At 46.6% G+C, this 22,144-nt stretch overlaps 1 protein-coding gene across 1 annotated transcript in view; it reads left to right on the forward strand.

Annotated features, from left to right (window-relative positions):
* Positions 1 to 3,546: 3,546 nt before the first annotated feature.
* The window catches only part of LOC119405135 (medium-chain acyl-CoA ligase ACSF2, mitochondrial), a 132,571-nt gene continuing 113,973 nt past the window's right edge, over positions 3,547 to 22,144 (forward strand). Inside the window, exon 1 of the mRNA XM_037671936.2 lies at positions 3,547 to 3,844. Within this exon, the coding sequence (XP_037527864.1) occupies positions 3,750 to 3,844 (95 nt within the window). The 5' untranslated portion in view covers positions 3,547 to 3,749. The remainder of the gene's footprint in view (positions 3,845 to 22,144) is intronic.

Genomic DNA, 22,144 nt, shown 5'->3' on the forward strand with positions numbered 1-22,144 from the left:
TCTTTCTTGTCTCGGCTCTTAGGACGCCACTCACGCACGCACTCACTCGCTCACTCTAGAAATATCTTCTTTGTGAATGTTCTAGGGTGCGAAAACTTTGTACACTTGGGACAGGCAACCGGCCCATAGTGGCATGTAATCATAATTACGCTCATACACATTCCACGCACGCACGCACGCGCGCAGATTTTGGTGCACCATAATGGTCTCCAGGTTGTTGAAACCATGTTGATATTCCGAACTATATTTATTCTTTTTGCTTTCGCTCGAAAATTTAACTATAAGCAGGCATCGTTCCTCGACTTTCACAATACTGCTTGTTTGCTATCTTTGAATATATTGCGAATTTCGCAATTCAAAGCGCACGCCACTCATTTACATATCAAGTGTGGAAGAAGAGGAAGACGCTGAAAACCGGATATACTCCACAGTGCTCTTTGACCCTACTGCACTCGCCGCCGATCTATATCTTTCGGCTGCAGACGAGTACACTTGAAAGGTCCTCGTTCCCTTAAAGGGTCAAGTGCTCCAAGCACTCAACAGCCCGAGTTTTCTTGCGTGTCCTGCACTGTGATCCGGATCTTTGGTCCCGAGTGCTTATACAACAAAGACTGGGTGCACGTTGCATATACGTCTGAAGGAGAGGCCAATGTGTTAGGTTATACTTTCAGGTGCCGCCATAGATATTGTCACGTGCAGAGTCATCACGTGCGCCGTCAGTCCAATGTCAGCAGCTTTTCATTGTTGTGTAGGTGTGTGTGTGTGTGTGTGTGTGTGTGTGTGTGTGTGTGTGTGTGTGTGTGTGTGTGTGTGTGTGTGTGTGTGTGTGTGTGTGTGTGTGTGTGTGTGTGTGTGTTTGTGTGTGTGCTCAGGTGTCGCAAGCCCTCTTTTCAAACAGCCATGTTTTTCTGACAATACATGTTTTTATGCGGGTTTTGAAATAAAATACAGAACACCACTTTTTAAAATAGAACATAGAAATGGACTTGGCAACTTCAAAAGTGGGCGGCAAAGTCCTTCTCGCAGTCCTTATATTCCCATCACTTTGACAGCATTGTTTCGGCGTGATGAATATCAAGCACTCGACAACCTGCCCCAGGATATTTTTATGTTCTGTATCACCATTTTCTTCTTCTTCTTTGTCCACAGTGCTGGTCGAATGGCTCTCCCAATGAACTCTAATTTACCCTGTCTTGCGCGAGCTGATTCCATTTTCATCCTGCGAATTTCCCAATTTTATCACTCCACTTATACTCTCTACCGCTCCTGAGTGCGTTCCCCACCCCTTGGCATCCATCCCGTCGTTCTGCACTGACCGTCGGTTATCTATACCCTACGTATTACGCGATCCGGCCATGTCCACTTCTTTTTTTTTTCTGCCGTCGCTGTCATGTTCCGTATAAAGTCCAAATTGACAGCGTCGCCCGGCGCGTCGTATATGTTCTATGTGCGAACGAAAGCTTGCGAAGGCTACCGACGGGCGCGGCTCAAGCAGAGATGAAACGCGCCGGCCGGGTCCTTCTGTCGAAGGAGCATGAAGGGATGCCGGTGGGGGGGGGGGGGGAGGCTGCGTCACTCGGGCAGCAACCATACAGCAACTTCGGACTTTGATCTTTAATCAAACGTGCGTGGTCGCGCGCGCACCTCAGCACAAATCAGCAGACGGCTTGTACCTTTGTGCTGCCACCGCTTACTTCGCGTTGAATTTACATGCAGCACGAAAACCGCTTCGCTCGCTGGAGCGGCCGTATTACTTTCGTTAGCGTTTTGTAGAGATACGCCAGACCGGATGCTGAAGGAGTTAAGTGCTAGCCTTACTTCAAAAATATTCCAATTTGTTGCTATCGCATTCAGTGCTTCACCCTTTCGGCGAAACTGTGACTTTGTTCTCGCTACAACAAGAATATCCGCTACCCATGTCTGATCTGTGAGCCACTCTGCTCTCTTCTTATCTTAGTGTTACGCCTGGATCTTTTTGCCCCGTAACGTGTTATGAGTTCACAACAACAGCCAGTTCTGGTGGCGTAGTTGGCTTCCGCCGCCGGTGTCTGTCGCAGCTGTTCAGCACCTTCTTGAGCTGTCGCGTACAAGGGAAGAGAGAGAGAAAGCACGCGCAGTTCGTGTGCAAATCGAACCAAGGCACTCTGCGTGGCAGTCGGGTATACAACCACAGAGCCACGCCGTTACTTGAAACATCTTCGCAAGAAGACCCTATACAAGCGTCATGTTGGGCTAGGAGTTACGTCAACGTTTAATACTGCGTGGCAGAAGAGTAAAATCACACCAGGCGTTGCATGGTGTCAACTGCGCAACGAGTGGGTGGTTTAAAGGTTCCCACCCATTACAAAGGACTCCCATAACTCTTCATCATCATCAGCCACATCATCAGCGAAGTGTGCCGTCACGTAGTTACGCGCATTGCCTTACAGACGCGTAGTGGGTACCTCGTGTACGTCGCAAAATGATGAATTATGGCCTAGTGGGTACTTATCTACTTTGCAAAATGATTATTATTATCGCGTAGTGGGTGCCTCAGGTGTACCTGCAGTAGTCGCTCTAAGAGAGTTTACCGAGGGCTGTATGAAGGCAGCTCCTCTAGCTTACGCTGTGACTGTGCTGCGTGTTCCACGCAGGCCTGGCGTTTTTCGTTTCATCGCACGCTGCGTGGTCCTTCATTTCTCCTCGAGTTTGTTTGTTATCCTCCAAGTTTCTGCCCCGTTTGTTAGAACTGGTAAAATTCGATGGTTGGAGACGGTTGCAAGTTTCCGGGAAAAAGGAGTCCTAAGCAGGCATGGACTCTATCGCCGCAACTAGTTCAGCCTCTGCAGTTTTTCTTTTTCGCTATCTCGTTAATTCTTTTTTTACGTCTTTAGGCGTGGGGGGTTCAAGCCCTCCTCCCCCCGAAATGCTGACTTTTTGCATGTGTATGTGTATAGTATGCGCACACATACAAGCACACGCACGAGCGTACATAAGGGGGGCTGGACGGACGCCGCCCTCCCCGAAAAAAAATGTCTGGCTACGTCCCTGCTCCCTCCTCCATCTTACGTACTCACTAGTTATTGTGATGCGGTGGCGTAGGCCGAAATTTGTTTGAAGGGGGGGGGGGGGGCACACGCCCGGTGTGCCACCCCCTGGCTATGTTACTGTGCACTGCTAAAGTCGAGGTTGCACGTTCGATACCGGCAGTGAATGTCGCATACGACTGTGTGCCGTGCATTGTGCACATGTCAGGTTGAAGAAGCCAAGCAGTCTAACCTAATTTTAATCCACAGTCTCCCACTACGATATCCGCGTAAAGAGCGAGCCACTAACGATGCGCACGGCCATTTCTTCCCGTTTTCTCAACACTAGCTTGCAAATGCAGCATGCTTGGCGGATGCGCGCATTGGTGTCACAGACGCGCTGGTTTGCGCCCAACACGATGTTCTCAGTAACTGACAGATGGCGCTACAGGTCAAGATGACGCGACTGACGCGACGCTTTCGAGAGGCGGTTTGCGGGGTCAGTGCAAACCGTATTCATTCTTCATTCTGGCCACTGCCGCCGAGGAAGTTGGTTTGGGGGAGCTTTCCTCGTTCGGGCTTTCGCGAGAAGCTGCGCGCTGTCGTGATTTCACCAGGAATTGCATGGAATGAAGTTTCTGTAATAGTGCGTACTCAAAAGTATCCGAGCGCTGACAGCTGATTTGACGCATCATACCCAGTGTCGGGCCGCGTGCTTTACCGTTCGCCCGAACATCGGAAAGCATGTTTTCTTCGCGTGGAAAAACGATGGCACTTCTTCGTCACACCAAGCCACTGATTCGTGCGCTGCTTCGTGCTCAACGCCACACAGCTGCAAGGTAAGAGTTGTCAAACACTACATGCACAAGCGCAGTTGTAACTTTGACAGCGCATGGATGTAACACGCCGGCTTTTGCCAAGCGCACGTGGTGATCAACTGTATATGTTATGCTTTCACGCCGGTGTGGAAAGGAAGATTAAGAAAGGGCGCAGCGCCACTTTTAGAGCTGCGCAAAATTTCAGCACGTGCGTAGTGTTGGGCAGACCTTTCTTATATGATGGAAAAATACTAAAAGTATTCTTGGGAACAAACTCGGCACCATCCTACTCTTCGTTAGCTTTGTGCGTTTTCTCTTGCATCTGAATGCTTTTCGCCCATGTGTTCGTTGCCGCGCGTGTCTTTGAATGTGTTTTAATGAAAAATAACGTTGTTTCACACTTTTGTGAATGTGTAAGCACCATGTGCATGCCACATTGTGTTTACACGAAGACTTCGCCGTCGCGGAAGGCTGACTTGTCTATTGTGGTTTTTCACATTTGCTCTTACAGTTCCCGCCTCCTTGTTTGACACTTGCTGCTGCGTTTGTTCATTAAACATTCGCAATAAACGCAGGTGCTTTGTCGATCATCTGGCTGTTTTAACGCACACCTGAATGTAATTACGCGAGCGTTTTTGCATTCCGCCTACTTCAAAATGCTGCCGCTTCGACCGGGAATCGAACCTGCGTTCTCGCGCTCAGCAACAGAACGCCGTATTCACTGAGCCACTATTTCCTTCGTCAGAATAAAGAGCGTAATCTGATAGCTGAGTTTCTTATTTGTATGTATGTTATTTCTAAATACGATTGTGTGACCCTGCGCCGCAATAGTACAAGGCATTAAACTACTAGGCGCTTTACATTTTGCCCACCCAAAGTTTGGCGATGCACATCGCAATATTTATAGAAGATAATTTAAAATTAGTACAGAACGTGAATAGCGTGTTTATTGGGGCAGGTTGGTTTAACAAAAATATAAAACAGCGCTACAGAGGATGACGAAGCGAGCACAGGACTTAGTGCTGACTAGCAATCAAATGATTTATTTCCAGAGGCGGTATATGAAGCCATCATAAATACTACGCACAAGGACAGAAATAGCATGTACCATTGTATCGGAGATTGTCCAATTCTTTTGCCGATGAATAAGGACGGAGAACTTACGCATGCGTCCGCGCTTGTCACAATGCTTTAAGCTTAAAAAAAATTACACGTTGTTCTTGGTCCTAACAATAATAATTGGTGTTTGACGTCCCAGAACTACGATATGATTATGAGAGACGCCCTGGAGGGCTCCGGAAATTTCGACCACCTGGGGTTCTTTAACGTGCACCTAAAGTACACGGGTCTGAGACATTTTCGCCTCCATCGGAAATGCGGCCGCCGCGGCCGGGATTCGATCCCGCGACCTGTTCTTGGTCTTGTCCACGGTGTTATTATTGTCTGACCCAGGCACGTAGCCAGGATTTTTTTTCGGGGGGGGCCCAAGGCCTAACTGTCCGAAAAAAAGTATTTCCATGGCAAAAATAAAACAAAAGTTTCCCGGGAGTATAGAAGGCCGGACGAATTTCGGGGGGGGGGGGGGCCCGGGCCCCCCGGCCCCCCCCCCCCCCCCTTGCCTACGTGCCTGGTCTGACCGTTTTGCATTTATCGAAAATCGGGTTACAAACCTATTTGCTACAATGGACCGCTAGATGACTTTACGGGGGTGCCTTCTAAGTGAAGCTGCATGTTCCCGTAGGCGATTGTTAATGCATCTGCAAGTTCGCCCAATATGACTACAGATGCATGTGAGCCGCATTTTATGCGCAACTCTCGTTTTACACTCAGTGAACTAACGAGCGTGCGTCTTAGAACAATGCACTTGCATGATTTTTTTTTGTCATCCTGATTAATTCTCTTGCGCAAACTATACTGTCAGTGTTCTTTTGTGTGCTCCCTTCCTTGTCCCGTATCGCGTTGTTTTATATTGAGTGCTGAAGAACGCAAGCTGGCCGGGACTTTGGGTACGCAAAGACGCTTGCGAGCGCTTGCTCGCAGGCACTGCACACTAGACAGAACATATTTCAGAGAGCTTTATACCGCATAGCTTGACAATAGAACAGTACGGAGCCTAACTTTTGCGTGTACACTGCCGTTCCCTCACCATTTATACGAGCACGCCACGCAAATTAGCGGAAATTGTTATTGTCTGTTTGACTGGCCGATTTAAAACATTTGGTTACAGCCCGGGTTGACAACGACCATTTTTCGGTTGGCTTCATGTACCATGCAGTATCACATCGTGTCTGTTTTTTCTGGTATGTCTTTGATTTTAACTTAAACCAAATTAAGTCTAATCGACCAATCGCGCACCTCTCGTCGGGGAAAGAAAGAAAATGCTCCCGACTGACAACGGCTACTGTTTACCGTTAGTCATATGGTATCCTTCATTATGAAAGAAACAGTCAAACTTCGATTAGCTCCTCTTTGAAACCTACCTTACGCCACTTTACGCCACTTTACTTCTTCCGATTTGTATCAATTCGTTCGACACTGCAGGGAAATACTGGAGAGCTTTAGTACTGGAGGCCCCAAGCGGCTTGCCTACCGAAGCTCTTGCGTTCTTCTGCCCTCTCCTTGCGAGCGGCTGGCGAACAAATGAAGGCAGGTAGTATACAAAAGAATGCAAGAGCTCGGGGACCCAACTTGGGGTACATAGCTGCAAGTTCCTGCTGCGGAACAACGGACCTAGCCGAGATCCACTTGTCGCAAGCACAGCAGTCCAGCTGAATGGTGCGGCCCGAAGTACAACGGTCCCAAGAGGACAGCAGGGCGCGTGATTGTGGCTCGTTAATACCGTCCCTTCCAATGGTTATAGGCTCCCCTCATTGTGCGACTTTCCTGACACCGTCCCTCGCTTGTGTTCCTGTATTGGAGCATATGCAGGGAAAATATCATGGATGGATGGATGGATGCTATGAGCGTCCCCTTTATAACGGGGCGGTGACATGTCTGCCACCAGGCTCGAAGGCGAGAAAAAAAAAGAAAGAAAAAAAAAACTTCCTTGTTTCATGTTGTCCTAATGCCTTATCTACATTGATTAAATCTATGTTATTATACCAAAAAATATAAATTCACGGTCTATCTCTCTGCCTCTTAAGGCAGAATGACCTTTTTTTCCCCCAATTATTTATTTTTGTACTTTATCTCTACTTTTCTGCCACCAATACTCTAACCGTCTCTTACTTATTTCTATCGCGGGCGTGTTCAGCTTTCCATTGTTGTCTCTAAAACCCAAGGCTTCATGTAGACTCGTGCCCACACGTATACCTGGGTGAATATCGCCACATTCAATCAGTACATGTTCCATCGTTTCCTTAGTTCCCCCGCAGCATGTACATTGTTCTTCTTCGTTACTGAATCTCGCTTTATAACTACGCGTTCTAAGGCAGCCCGACCTTGCTTCAAACTGTAAAGCGCTCCCCCTTGAATTATCATAAAACCTTTCCCTCCTTATTTCGTTTTTTCCTTTTCGGTAGTTACTCAGAGCCGGCTTCTTTTCCATCGCTGTCATCCAATAAGTCCTCTCCGCCTCTCTGACCTTCCGCTTAATGCTCCTTGTTGCCATATCGCCTGCACTGCCAGCCGTATATTTACTGGTGAGCCTCTTAGTTCTTTTTCTCCACTGCTTGTCAACAGTTTTTCTATACAAATACCTGAAAAACTTCTCTGCTCATCTACTCTTCTTCATTTTCCTCAGCCTCTCTTCGAATCTCATTTTGCTCTGCGCTTCCCTCACTTCAAAGCCTGTCCATCCCATATCACCCTTTACCGCCTCATTTGTCGTCTTCCCGTGAGCGCCCAACGCGAGGCGGCCCACCGTCCTTTGATTTACATCCATTCCTGATTGTACCTCTGACTTCATGCACACCACTGAGTTCCCAAATGTAAGCCCCGGGACCATCACACCCTTCCACAGCCCTCGAAGCACCTCGTACCCATTGTATCCTCATAAAGCTCTGTGCTTCATAATTGCAGCATTCCTCTTTCCCTTTGCTACCGATGCTTTCTCTTGTACCTCCATATATCTATCCCCCTCATTTACCCATACTCCGAGGTACTTGTACTCGCTTACCCTCGGTATTTTTTGCCGCTGTATTAAGACCGTATGGTCTCCGTGATCATTGAATACCATCAATCCACATTTTGTTGCACTAAATCCTAGTCCTAGAGCCTCACACTCCCTTCCGCATATATCTGCCAGTCGCTGTATATCATCTTGACTGTCCGCAAATAAGACAATATCATCAGCATAAAATAGACCTGGAAGCTTCTGCTCAACCATCGCTCCGACCTGTTTGTGTGACAAATTAAATCCAATGTTGCTACCTTCTAGCGCTTTTTCCATCCTCGCCATGTACAGCATGAATAACAGCGGGGACAAAGGGCATCCCTGTCTCAGCCCCTTGCTAATTTCAACGCTGTCCTTGCTACTTATTCCTTCCCATTCTATACAAACTGTATTTTCTCGGTATATTTCCCTCAAAAGCTGTACACAGTCGTCACCTATGCCCACTTACTTCAATATATCCCCCAAAATTTCCTGATTAACGTTGTCATACGCCCCGGTGATGTCTAGATAAGCTACGTATAAGGGCCTGTTTTCTATTTTAGATATTTCTATACACTGGGTAAGAACAAACAGATTATCGTCTAACCGCCTGTCGATTCGAAATCCATTCTGAAGTTCTCCCAAAATATCATTTTGTTCTACCCACGCTTCTCTTTTTAATTGTAATGCCTGCATCGCCAACCTGTATAGCACCGATGTAATTGTTAGCGGTCTATACGAGCGAATGTTATCCTTTTCTCCCTTGCCTTTATAGATTAAGTTCATTCTACTTTTTCGCCAACTGTCTGGTATTTCCCTCTCCTGTAAGCACTTTTCTACGGCTTTCAGCAGTGCTTCTTTAGTGTTATGTCCGAGTTCGTTAATGAGGCTGACGGGAACCCCATCTAAGCCCGGAGTAGTGCGCTTAGGAATTTTTCCTTCGGCCTTCTTCCAATTGAAATTCTCTAGTACTACATCTTCGTCGGTTGCACTCCTTTGCGTACTTTTACTCACCGGGTAACCGCAGAGGTAAAGCGCCCCGCCTCGGCAACGACTAGCAATTCATTGGTCTTCGGTCCCGCTGCAGGCGGGCAATCGACATGTGCGCAAATATTTTGTTCCGGGCCCTCATTTCGCTTTGGACCCAGCAGGACACGAGCCCTGGAGACTCCGCTGCAGTACGGAGGCCGGTAATGCAATAGCGCGCGATGCTGTGTTCTAATAAAGCAACGACGGTTGCTGTCTCTCCATCCATTATCATAAGCATCTTGTTTACTGGGTGTAGCTGTAGAAGTGTAAGCAAGCGCTATGTAGTCACGGCCATCGCGGTCGATTTGGAGCATCCTTTCAACCGCGCGCGTCACTTAAGGAGCAGACAACGGGACAGTAAATAACCGTATATGCCGTCTGCAGGCATATACTAGATCCGGAAATTTCGACCACCTGGGGTTCTTTAAGGTGCACCCAAATCTAAGTACACAGGCCTCAAACATTTTCGCCGCCATCGAAAATGCAGCCGCTGCAGCCGGGATTTGATCCCGCGACCTTAGGGTCAACAGATGGACGACAAAAGGAAAAATATTGTCCAGCGTATGTCGAGGTGAGCGAGCGTAGAGCAGCTAGAAAGGGCTGTAATCTGTCGTTTCATGTTTCGCAGAGTTGAAGGCATACGTCACGAACGGTAATACTTCATCCCAGTCCTTGTGGTCGTAGGCGACGTACATTGACAACATGTTGATGAATGCTCGCTTTGCGCGCGCGGTCAGGCCGTTAGTTTTTGGATGATAAGCAGTTGAGTGTTGGAGCTTGGAGGCACACAAACGAAGTAATGATTCCACAACATCGATCGGCGGTAAATTGCCGACCACGGTCACTTATTATCACGCGAGGTGGCCCGTGTCGGAGTATGCATGATTGAGTGCAATATGAACCTTGAAACCTGGGCTGCCGTGGCGGGCGGGGATAAGGCAGCAGTCTCGCAGTACCGCGTCATGTAGTCGGCACATTTATGCAATTATCCACCGGTTTCCTCTTGAAGCGCAACCAGCGTCGTAAACGATTCAGGTTTGAATGCCGCAAGTTTCATGCCACCTGGCAAAGCTGCAGGCTCCATTGAACTATTGATTATCCACACATCTGCGCGTCCATCAACTAGAGACACCATGCAATGGGTAATTAGGATGTTCTTTTTCAGACAGGCCAAATGAATCGGTTCGAGCGCGGCGTCGAACACGGCAAGGTCGTTAACAGAACAAGTCACGGGAACACACACGGCAGAAAATGCAGGAACGACTGTGTCCTCGGAAGACAAAAAAAGGACGCGTTCATCACGATAGGAATTCTCTAAGAGCGCAGCTGGGAAACTACGTGCACCGAAAGGTGCCCACTTCTGCAGTCAACAGCCCAATAAAAACCCCTTAATCTACCTCGGTAGCACGTAATATATATATATATATATATATAATCCTGCCTCGCCAATCTTCTTGTTTACTTAGTTGCACATAAAATAAATTCTATAATATAACCCCTACGCCCACCACTAGTCTTGTACCTTGTTACGTTTCTCGTTTGTGCTTCACTCAGCGCATCTACATTGCTAAACCCTTTACTTTCACGGAGGAAGCCGCTAGCGAAACTGTGTCGCCGTAAACATGGAAAGCCTTGAAGATATATAGGCCATGCGTCTTTTGTGGGGGGTTGCAGAAAATGATTCCGTAGAAGCGGTCAGATAGCGCGTGAACTGCTTAGCAGGAAGCTCTCACTGGAAGTGCGCAAGCACTGGCGCGCCATGCACTTGATTGCGCGAGGAGGCTCCTCCATTGATTATCAGCGCTACTTCCCTTATCGGCACTTTATCCCTCCGTTTTGGACTGAAGGTACCGCTGGCGTGCGCAAGAAGTCGTTCGCCTTGTCTGTGGCAGTATGTCGGCGATGCATGTTAATGCTTGCGTACAATAAACGAAGTGGAGGGCTCCGGAAATTTTGACCATCTGGTGTTCATTAACGTGCGCCTAAATCTATAGGTAAACGGGCACCTTATCATTTCGCCTCCATCGGAACGGAATTCGATCCCGGACCTTCGGGTAATGCTTGCGTATTTATCCATCTGACAAATATATACAGTTCTTTTTTTTTTTTTAGAATATACAGATTTTTGATAAAAATCCTATGGCAGCAGGGCTCCTATCGTTTTCGCACACAAACTCCAGTCGAGGGGGAAATACTTAACCACAGCTGAAATGACACTGTTACGACTTATTAACAAAAACTCGTTAATTAGCTTTTTAATTATTGACTTGAGGGCAGGTGTTTATTTTGCAAAGTTGTAGTGCTTGCCAATTTATTGCGTACCCATTTTTTAGGAACAACAAAGTTGCACGTAGTTCGAGATATTTCTTCATCGAATTTTAAGGGCGTCCGTTCTGTTGCGTCAGACCGGAACTACCCGTAACAAGGAAGTGACGAAATTTGAATGAAGGCGCGCCGCGGCCGTATCTTTTCGTGAAAAGCTGAAAGTCATCTTACTTTTACCAGCGCATCGCCTTACTTTTGCGCGTATATGTGTTTGGTGCTTATCTGTTTCTTTCGGGCTTTGCTCAAGAAAACTACAATACTAACCGTTTCTTTGTCTGGGAAACATAAAACTCAGGGGCAGCCACTGCGGCGCTTTTTCTTGCAGACAGGCGAAATAGTTTTTCGCGCCTCTTTGTACGAGTTTAAGAAAGAACGAGACGAGCACTACACATCGCACGCAAACAGTAAGCTGTCCACTTGTCTATTCAAGAATGCTTGCCGATTTTCCCGACCACATTCTGCTTCAGCGCGCTTTGATTAAAATTTCGTCACTTCCTTGTCACGTGTAGCTCCGGTGTTGTACGTAGCAGAGAGGTCGCGTTTTCTGCGCGCCGGGCGCGATCAGTTTCTATTTTGCCCTTGAAATTCGATGAATATCCCGAACTACGTGCAACTTTTGCGATTTCTAAAAACAGGGTATGTCATAAATTATCGTGCACTACAACTTGCTGATATAAACAACATCCCTCAATTCACAAATTAAGAAGTTAATTAACGAGTTTTTGTTAATTAGTCGCGTCAGCGACACTTTAGCTGCGGAAAAGCACTTCCGCCTCGACATAGAGTTCATGTGCGAAAACGACAGGAGCCTGATTGACATCCCCACGTATTCTAGAACGTCCCTTCACTCAACGCTCCACCTTGACTTGAGAAAGTCGATTGGATCGCTGTCTGTAGACAGAACAAGCAACTGCATATCAGCGATAATCTGCAGCGATTCTTTAGAAGCGCGGCGTCATGTTCAGTCGAGCAGCGGCGTTGTGCAACTCGGTCAAGTGAAGGACGAAATTCGAGTCGAGGCTTGTTTGAGAACACGGGGGATAGAGTTTTTGTTAAAAATCTGTGTTGTCTTAAAAAAAAAAAAAACACCCGGTAAAGGGTCATCCACTATCAAGTGGGCCTGGTGAATTTCGACCGTCTCTGATCATGCTGAAAAGATCGTGCTAGATAGTATATGTGAATGTAAGAAGTAGTTATTGAGGCGTTATATTTCGGGAAAAAAATTTCTGTTGCCTATAGAGGGTGCTTCGAACTTTGGGCACGGAAGTGAAACTGTGTCGCGCTAAATAATTTATATAAAATTACTGGTTTGAGCCATTACTACGGAACAATTTCTTTCTTAATATGAAGGCGCCAATCTTCCATGACTATGATAGTTTATTCATTTTCTTTAACTTTCATTATTTTTGGCCTTGACGAAAAATCGCGAAATTCTGCATGTTTAGCGTTTTTTAGAAAAAGCAGATTTTTTTTGCGAGTATTCGTTGACATTGTGGGCGTTATAAGTTCATATAATAAATGATAAAAATACTGCGGGAGCGAATGAAGCGGAAACAGTGTCACATTATTGCGACAAAATTTGAAAAAAGAATTGCATTTTGATCCATATTGCGGCTTCATTTTCGCAATGTAGCGGTCCAAGTAAAAATATGGCTTGTACGTCGTTGTGTAGTCTGTTTTGTTGGTTTAATATACAGAAAGCTTGAAGATGGTAATTTTTGTTTTACCGGGAGAAAAAAATTCGAATTGAACAACCACGAGGTTGTGTGAAGTTTGCCTTTGCCTCGCCTTCACTGCATAGCACGCCAGCGCAGGATTCCAGCGGTGCCGTTTCGCAGACTAGTGCTAGTCATACGACTGCTTATCACCTATTTAAGTAATTCTGCTGTAGAGAACGTCAAAAACGGCAAGTGCTAAAACGATTGAGCGGTATCTTCCGCATCGAAGGGCAGGTATAATATTCAACCGCGACATAGTCCTAAGGGGTAGAATTATAATCTAGTTGACGGCCTAGAGCGTCGTGTTTCTAGAGCGTTTCTAGACAGTTCTAGAGCGTCGTGTTTGGCTTCTGATAACTAAGTTACATGACCTTACCTAATAATTACCGGCATCATTAAACTATAGTTTGCTTAAGTTGTTTTTAAGATGTTTTAGGTATACAGTGAAGGGCATTTGCGCGAACCATCGCAGGGGCATGAAAGAACCAGGGACTGCGCTTGTCTTGTGTTTTCTTTCTTTCATGACCCTGGTTTTTCGCGCAAATGCCCTTCACAATGGATTGCCAACTCCCCAACATTTTAGGCATTGTGAGCGTTTACCACTGGGTTGCCTGATGAAAATATGTATCCTGTGTACACACGTTCAAGATGATACGATATAGCGTGCCCATAAATGACACATCAATCAGCATTACCGGATGGCATTTTAACATTTTAATTCCCCTTGGACTATGAAGAAAAAGGGGAATGAAAATGTATACACTCGGTTCGGAATTCATTTACCTCTGCGGCGAATGAACCGGTCAAAGTAAGAAACGACAGAGGTGCGCACCTGCGGCATCCGTATCTGCTGCAGCCCCATATAGTATATGCTATATATGCGCTAAACTAAGTGCGCTTGACTGACGTGTATGCGAGCGACTCTTCGTGCATCGGCCGAAGAGGTGCCTTCACTGCAACACGCACGCACAAGCGAGCACGCGCAATATCTCTTGACAGTATATCACTTGGTATATCGGCTTACAGCAATCTATACGGGTTGAAATTTTACGACAGAAACGCGGCCTCAACAATGACCGTCTAATGACCATTTCGACGGATAAGTTGGCAATGAATTATGAAGGTACATATTGTATCGCTTGGCTGGTATTTTTGTTACTGAGCGTCGGCAAGTCTTTTTTTATTTTTTAACTTGAGAAGGTCTGCGTGCAACGCGAAGGTTTTTTAGGCGTCTCACACGAAGAATGGGCTTTAATTTGACCGTCGCATCTTTCCTGACACAGCCGCCAATTTCTAGCGACGCTCAACAACAAAAATATACCAGCTAAGCGATGTATACAATATGTAGCTCTTTGCAAAAAGACGAGGACAAGCGTGCCCCGCTGTACAAGATGCATCATTGTGTTGGTTCAGAACTTGGCTCGCCACTTCTCCGACTCATCATTCGTGTATTTGCTGTTGACAGAATAAGAGACAGAGCATGACAGTGAGCGAAATTGGTTAGATATTGAATGGATAACGCCCAATAATAGCGCAGATTGGGGCAGAACGTCGCCGGTAATATCGACAATTGTGCGCATTCACTCGTCGAGTTCATTATCTTTATTCACGGTGCACACCACGACATGCGCACGTGGAAACCACTATCGGGGTCCCTTCGTTGCCCTCCCTCTTTTTGTCAGGATAACTTCTTCTTGGGCGAGTTGGTGTTTGCTAAACATATCGTAGTAATGGCGCAAAAATCGAAAAGGAAACAGACGAAGGAAAGAAAGAGAGATAATTGTTACGTTGTTGTGACGCTTTTTTCGACGACGTATAATGCTTCTTTATGCTTCAGGTAAAGTTATAACAGGCTGCAGCTTACATAGTTTCGGTGCGCAATAGTTGCGCTAGAAGACACCTCTGCTCTCTCTCTTTCTCTTGCAGGAGCAGTGCAGCACGTGCACTTCGCACTTGTTTCACACAGTCGTGCAGGTCGATTGGTTGTTCCTTAAAAGAGAAGATTCCGTTCGATTCGCTGTAGTGGTACAAAATTCATTGCCAACTTATTCGTCACGCTGGTCATTAGACTGCCATTGTTGAGGCAGCGTATCTGTCCTAAAATTTCAACCCGTGTACATTGTTGTAAGCCGTTACACCAAGTGGTTCCCGTCAAAAGAGATACTGCACGTGCTCGCTTGTGCGTGTGTGTGTTGCAATGAAGGCACCTCTTCAGCCGATGCACGAAGAGTCGCTCGTATACGTACACGTTAGTCAAGCGCACGTAGTTAGCGCATATTATAGTATATACTATATGGGGCTGCAGCAGATACGGACGCCGCAGGTGCGCGCCTCTGGCGTTTCTTACTTCGATCTGTTCATTCGCCGCAGAGGTAAATGAATTCCGAGTCGAGTGTATCCGAGCAAAAACGCTGACAAAGGAGAAGAAAAAAATCCCTCGGCGTTGCTTTTATTTTTTTCCTTTGTCAGCTATTTCAAGTGCAGAAATCATTGTCGGCCGACTGCCGGGCCAGCGGCCATCAGCACGGGTGACATACACTATATACTGTCAGTCTGCTCTAGTTTTGGACGTTGTATTCGTCAGAACGGCAACAAATTGCAGTGATGAGTTTCTATTCTTTTTTACTCATTATTCCTTTTGCAGAAGATGTCACTTACCTGCTACCGTTTGAATCCGGCGATTTGCAATGGCGTCCACAGATCGCGTTGGAAGGCTCTGTCATGTAATTTGTAACACGAGCAAAGAAGGATTTTTACGGACCTGCATAGTTTTTAACGTGTTGAAATTTCCTTCGTGTCTGCAGCCTGCTACCCACACGGTGTCTCCTAATTTTGGGCGCAAATTATTCCTATGAAAGAGATTTTTATAATGGCGTGTCGTCTTTCAAGTATTTGTCAAATGCCGCCTTTCGTGGCACAAGCCCTTCCATCGAAACACGATGTACGTAGCGCTTTGTTTTTCGATCGTGCAGCAGACTACCAAGTTGGACTCATCCTGTTAATGTGTATATATATATATATATATATATATATATATATATATATATATATATATATATATATATATATATATATAGTCACAAGAACGTCTAAGGAGCCGAATAAGCCTTAATACAACGCCAAGAGGCGAGCACAGTAGTGATGCACATTTAAAAGAAGTTTATTTCCCATTGAAAGAGAGCCGTGGCGAGATGCCGTTATGAATGATTCGTTGCAGCTGTAATAAAATTCATGTCGACTGCAGCGCTGTCTTCTCCGATGGCGGAGCTTGAGGCCGATGCTGGTGCGGTGAATTGACGACGCGGAGCGCAATGTGGAAACATTTTTCGAGCACCTAGGATACACATAACCTTGTGTTGCGCTAAGATAAATGCCTAAATACAGTGGAATCTCGTTGATACGTTTTTTCACGGGAACCGGAAAATAAAACGTATTATGCGAAGATCGTATTAACCAAAGAGGTTAAAAAAAGGAGGAAAATGTGAATACTCCGTCAGCAACTCACTTTTACTGAGGAACGTTGAAGTAGCTGGTCCATTTGCGTTGCACTTTGCGGTGAAAAGATCTGGCAGCGATCTTTTCGCCGCACAACCGACGCTGCTGCGGCCTCAGCGGCTCCGCAACGTGCAGATCGTGGCGTGTTGGAACGCGGTTTGAGCTAGTATACCGAAGAATAAACGAAGGATTTCTAGATATATCGATCTAGATCAACTTCCCCGGTCGTATTATCTAATTTTGGGCAAAAAATGTGATCGTATTAAACGCATGAAAATGCATTATTTCCAAGCGACGTTGGCCGGGAATAAAAACAAAAACGTATTATGCGGAATCCTGTCAACGAGATTCCACTGTAAATCTGCCGATTGTATAGAACAGTAATCATCGGACGTATCTGAGGCTTGCATCTATGGCTGCGCATTTTTCTTTCCCTCCCGTTTCTTGATCAGTTCGCCGATACTTTTGATCAAATCGCAGCCCTGGTAGGTCAGGCTCATCGATGTGTTGCAAAATTAAAAAATAAAAATAACTCTGGGATATTGCACAGTATTTGAAGTTATTAAAATGCTCAACCGCTGAGAATTGCGAGGCACCAACATATTTACTTTCTTGGTTAGTTACTGCATGCTGCATCTTAAGTGCGAGAAGCAGGGGCGTAGCCAGAATTTTTTTTTTTTTTTTTGGGGGGGGAGGCATTTAGCCATACTTAAAGCATGCCCCTGCGTGCGTGTGTATGTGTGCGTGTATATATGGACATGCGCAATTGAAAAAATTCGGGGATCTTTGAACCCCCTGGCTACGCCAATTGCGAGAAGGGTGCAAGAGAGAGAGAGAGGTACAAATACGATAATGGCACTTCGAATTGTGTGAGAAGATGCATCGTCTGTTCGAAATATACGTATAAATTACTGCGAGTGGGACTGAAGGGAATCGGAGACATTCCGCTATAGCTGTAGACGCTGACATTTGGCATTGCTGCTGCTTCAGAATTCATCGGTCCATGCTCTCAAAGCAGGCCAGTGTCGACGACTTCAGCGCCTCAGCAGGGACGGAGGCTAACCCCCGAATGCAGAGATGTTACTTGTCTTGTACTTTACTCGTACTTGACTCAAGACAGCTGTGCCCCTCGCCATAAATCGTTCTCGAACTTGCGGATGACTTGCGGGCGACTTGGCTCGGTCGATGTCAGGACGAGTTCCAAGTCTGCTGCGGGGCTAGCTTGAAACAGTCTTGATGCGTTATTCCAACATGGCCGCCTCTCGAATGGACGTCGCGCGGAGGTTGTCCGCTTTTGAATTTGCTTGCCACGCTATGGACGTAGCATTTTCTGAGGCGCATTGCCTGCCGAAGATTCCGCGACCCGCCTTACGTGACTGAGGAAATCCGATGAAGCTGTACGACCAGGAACAATTCCACGCTCGCTACAGGTTCACCAAGAACGCTGTGCGGCAGCTTCTGGCTATGTTGCCGCTCCAAGAAAGCGGGGACAACCGAGGACAGCCTGTGCCTCCCATGTTGCATCTGATGATGGCGCTCAGGTTTTACGGCGCTGGCACATTCCAGACAGTCACCGGGGATCTCGTCCGCATTCCGCAGTCGACAGTGCGCCGCGCAGTCGGAAAAGCGACCCTACTCATCACAAAGCACTTGTACTCGATGCTGGTGCGCCTTCCCGCAGCCGGCGGGTTTTCCTAAAGTTATGCGGGACTTTAATGAAGTGGCCGAATTCCCTGGCGTTACAGGATGTGTCGACTGCTCACACGTACGCATTAATAGCCCGGCCGGTGTATTTAGGCTCACCAATCACTCATATCCCGAATACAAAACATGTGGAAGGTCACAAGAATAATAGCTTAAGTGTACCAGTCACATGCAAAAAAAGTTGTTCTTACCAGTTTGGTGGCGCTCTCGCTCTTCTCTTGCAGCTTCCTCTTTCCATTTCTGCTTGAGGTTATTCCAGCATTTCTTGAGCTGCAGGTGGTGGCGCCTGGTAATCCCGTGGTTGGCGTTGTAGCGCTTCGCTATTTCTTTCCACGTTTCATTTTTTTTGCGCCACTGACGCAACATCAGTTTTTTCCCACTCGATAATGTGCCTGAACTGCCTCACAAGATCGATCAGCACACTTTTTTCGTCCTCGGTGAAGCGCGGGGCCGCCTTGCGTTGAGGTGTCTCTTGGGACCACAACGTGCCTTGCTGCGACATCTCAGCGAAAGGTTCTTTCTCCTTGATTCGACGACTTCGCTTCAAAAAGTGACGTGGGGGACATAGCATGAGCCGAAAAATGTTTTCATAGTACACAACATTTTACGTCGCTTTTGTCTCGTTCGGTGCAGCTGTGTGGGATAGAGAAACTTGACAGGCATCAGTTTGCAGCACAACGATACGAGAAATTCCTTAAGCTTTTCTCAGAAAAAAAGAGCTTCCCCTAGTGCAGGTTTAATCCACGGACCGGCACAAATTTTTTGGTGACAAAGCGAAGCTTTTCTTGGGATTTCCACGTAGCTTTGTATTACAAACAGGTGCTCTCGTACAAATACGTAAATGAGCTCTTCGTTCACCTCGCAGGACCCACATGGCAGGCCTGTGTCTTTTTCGTTGTTCGCGGCAAAGCTTCCAGCAGATAACATATCCTGACCATGTGCGCCCCCAGCGCGGCATTGCTGCACCCCGCGAGGCAAAATTCCGCCGCGGCCCATGATCCCGACCCCCGCTTCTTGTCTTGTTTACCAAGAATCAGATGTTCAACGAAAGTGGACAAATAATTAGCATTTCCAGTTCTATTCTTTAGCTTCTTTTGTTGGGTGGCGGCACCCACATGGGCCTGAACAAGGGCTTTGTACACTTTGTTTCCAGAACTTCTTGCATTTTTTATTTATTTGCGACCTAGCTCGCTACAAGCATGTCCATAGGCGAAGAGAAAAGCTAGTACCTTGAAAATTCGCGATACCTCGCTTAAAACTTGCGAGCCAGGGCAGCACATATACACTCCGCGTTCGATAAGAAAAAAAAAAAAAAAACGACGAAAGGACACAACGCAAACCATGCCTTGTTTCGCATCTTTATGGGAAATTCTATTAGCGCGCACGCCAAAACAAGCAGGCTTGGAGTAACGCGCCGCGCTTGGACGGCCACTGAAACCAGCGGGCAACGGATGCTTTACACAAGCAACACTGCGCATCGCTGCGGCGGCAGGAACCACGTGCCGCTCGTTAACAGTAAAATGACAAAAATATGCTTGTAGCACTTTGATGGGATAGTTCTTTTCAAATATACGAACTTTTCTTGCTGTAACACGCGCCTTACGCCAACAACTTCATTATTAACCTCGGTACCAGGCGAGCAACGTGTTTCTGCATTGAAGCTTGTTCTTGACTTGACCAAGCAAGACAGCCTAACGTCTATGAAACGCGAAGGCCGACTTGGGCGTTTTCAAGTCCGCTGCTTGCTTCATGCCGACTTGCTCAAGTCAAGTTGAAGGCACGAGCCAAGTAACATCTCTGCATTCGGGGGTTTAATTCTGGTCACCTCAGCTGCGCATCGATTACATTTTCTTTCTTTCCACAGACGCTGCGTAAAACTTTGCTGTCGGCGATGCCTTCATCGTGGTACCCCTCAGTGTAGTGTCAGAAATCAGATTGATAAATGCATTGTGCTACATTGTACTATAGGGAATGTGAATATACACGCGAAAATGAGAAAAAAATACGAATCTGTCACAAAAGCGGGTGCAGGCTGTGCAGCGTCCTACGTGCATATGCAGATGCAACCTATTGTCCTTCATGAGCGCGGTGATGGAATGTTTCGATTGTTGTGTTTTAAGTTCGTGCGATTTCGTTTCTGGTACTGAAGTCGACATCACTCCCCCTCACCCTCTCATGCCTTGTTCCCACTCTCACCAGATCCAGCGTATTTGCACAAAAGTGTCGGAGGCTGTGAGCTAAAGCCACTTACTCAATTACGATGACAACGATCAGGTTGTTCGGTTTATTTACGACGGTGATGTCATGTCTTCTTTGATTCATATATATATACAAAACCGTGGCGATGTGCCACAGATGTCCGTGGACACAGGGGAGGGCAAACGGAAGCGGTGCTCGAAAATTAACTTTGCGCCACAGTTAAAACGTACTAACAATGCACACAGTAGCAGAGGTAGCGATTTTCTTGTCTTTTCCGATGCCTGTTGCAATTCAATCTTCCCAAGGGCATGATTCATCGCCTCAACACACGACCGTCACGACAGACCGCTGTCAGTTTCCTGCCTGAAATTTCACCTCATCGTTTTTTTTTTCTTCGTCGAACGGATACGACACCGGTACACCGACTGCGTTCACTTTATCGGCGAACTGAAATGAAAAGGCGCATGCTATGCACACAATTCTGTGATCCTTGCTCCTCGCTTTCCATGTAAAGAAATCTGTCCGAAGGTTAAACCAATTTTAATTAAACGGTCATGCAAGCTATACAAAGCAAATTCTACCTTTAGTCGGGTCTATGCGCTTCGGTGGCACATTTAACGCGAATAATCGAACAAATACATCTGAGCTTCGCCATCAAGAGTTATTTACCGATTATGCGATAGCATAATCGGGCCCCGTTCGCATCTCCTCAATCACTAGCCTGGCTTCCCTTCTCCGTGGATACCTCATCCGTGCCACAAGCAAAGGAACGTCTGCGCGCGTAACATTGGCCGTTTCAAACTATCCTCTAAAACTCATACTGCAAGTACAGTTACGAAGTGCCCACTACGCCATAATTCTTCGTTTCTCCAATTGGCGAAGTAACCACGTATAAGGCGACACGCGCAGCTGCGCATTTTGTTGATGATGTTGCCGATAATGATGATTAATTATGCATCAGCACTTTGTGAAGGGTGGGCCTTTCAGCCACTCGCTCGTTGCGCAAGTCACATGTGTTGACACCGCTACACTTCTACACTTCTGCCACGCAATGTTACATGCGTTAAGGATATCTCATCGCATTACATGACATTCGTATAGAGTTTTTTTTTTTTTTTTTTCAAAACAATTCCGAACACTGGCGTGGCTCTGTGGTAGAATACATGCGTGCAACTCAGGAGGCCTGGGTTTGATTCCCACAGGAGCCAAGCATTTTTATTATTTATTTATTTCCATCTATCTCGAATTTTCGCTCACGAACAACGCTGATTTTTCGCTCACAACCAACGACGCCGAGACCGGAATTTCCGCGAAGCGAGCTCATTAACGCTATCGCGTTAAACGTATTATTTTACGGCTTTAGAGTTTCGAATAAGGGTATAAATCTTTGTAGTACAAACTTGAACACGCATGCATTCGAAGACAATTCCATATTTAGTTTGATACCTAATAAAACGTTTGTGTCCCGACGCTCAATACGCTAATTTCACATTCAGAGACGCGCGCCTCGACACAAAGCCTCCCGTATGACGTGCGTGTACGGCATTTTGCGTCACCACGAGGCCGTGCCAAGCTGATCACAGCCGAGTTCCTGCTCTCGCCAGGGGGAAGGGGGGGGGGGAGAAAAAAAAAGAAAGAAAGCTGCTGAATTTCCCCTTTTTCCTGATGTCTGGCGCGTCACGCGGGGGTTTCGTGTTTGTTTACGAGACCCCCGCCTCTGACGGCAAAATTAGTGAGCATCAGATTTAATGATCCCGG

The sequence above is a fragment of the Rhipicephalus sanguineus genome, chromosome 1, assembly GCF_013339695.2.
Source record: "Rhipicephalus sanguineus isolate Rsan-2018 chromosome 1, BIME_Rsan_1.4, whole genome shotgun sequence".
Lineage (NCBI taxonomy): Eukaryota > Metazoa > Arthropoda > Arachnida > Ixodida > Ixodidae > Rhipicephalus > Rhipicephalus sanguineus.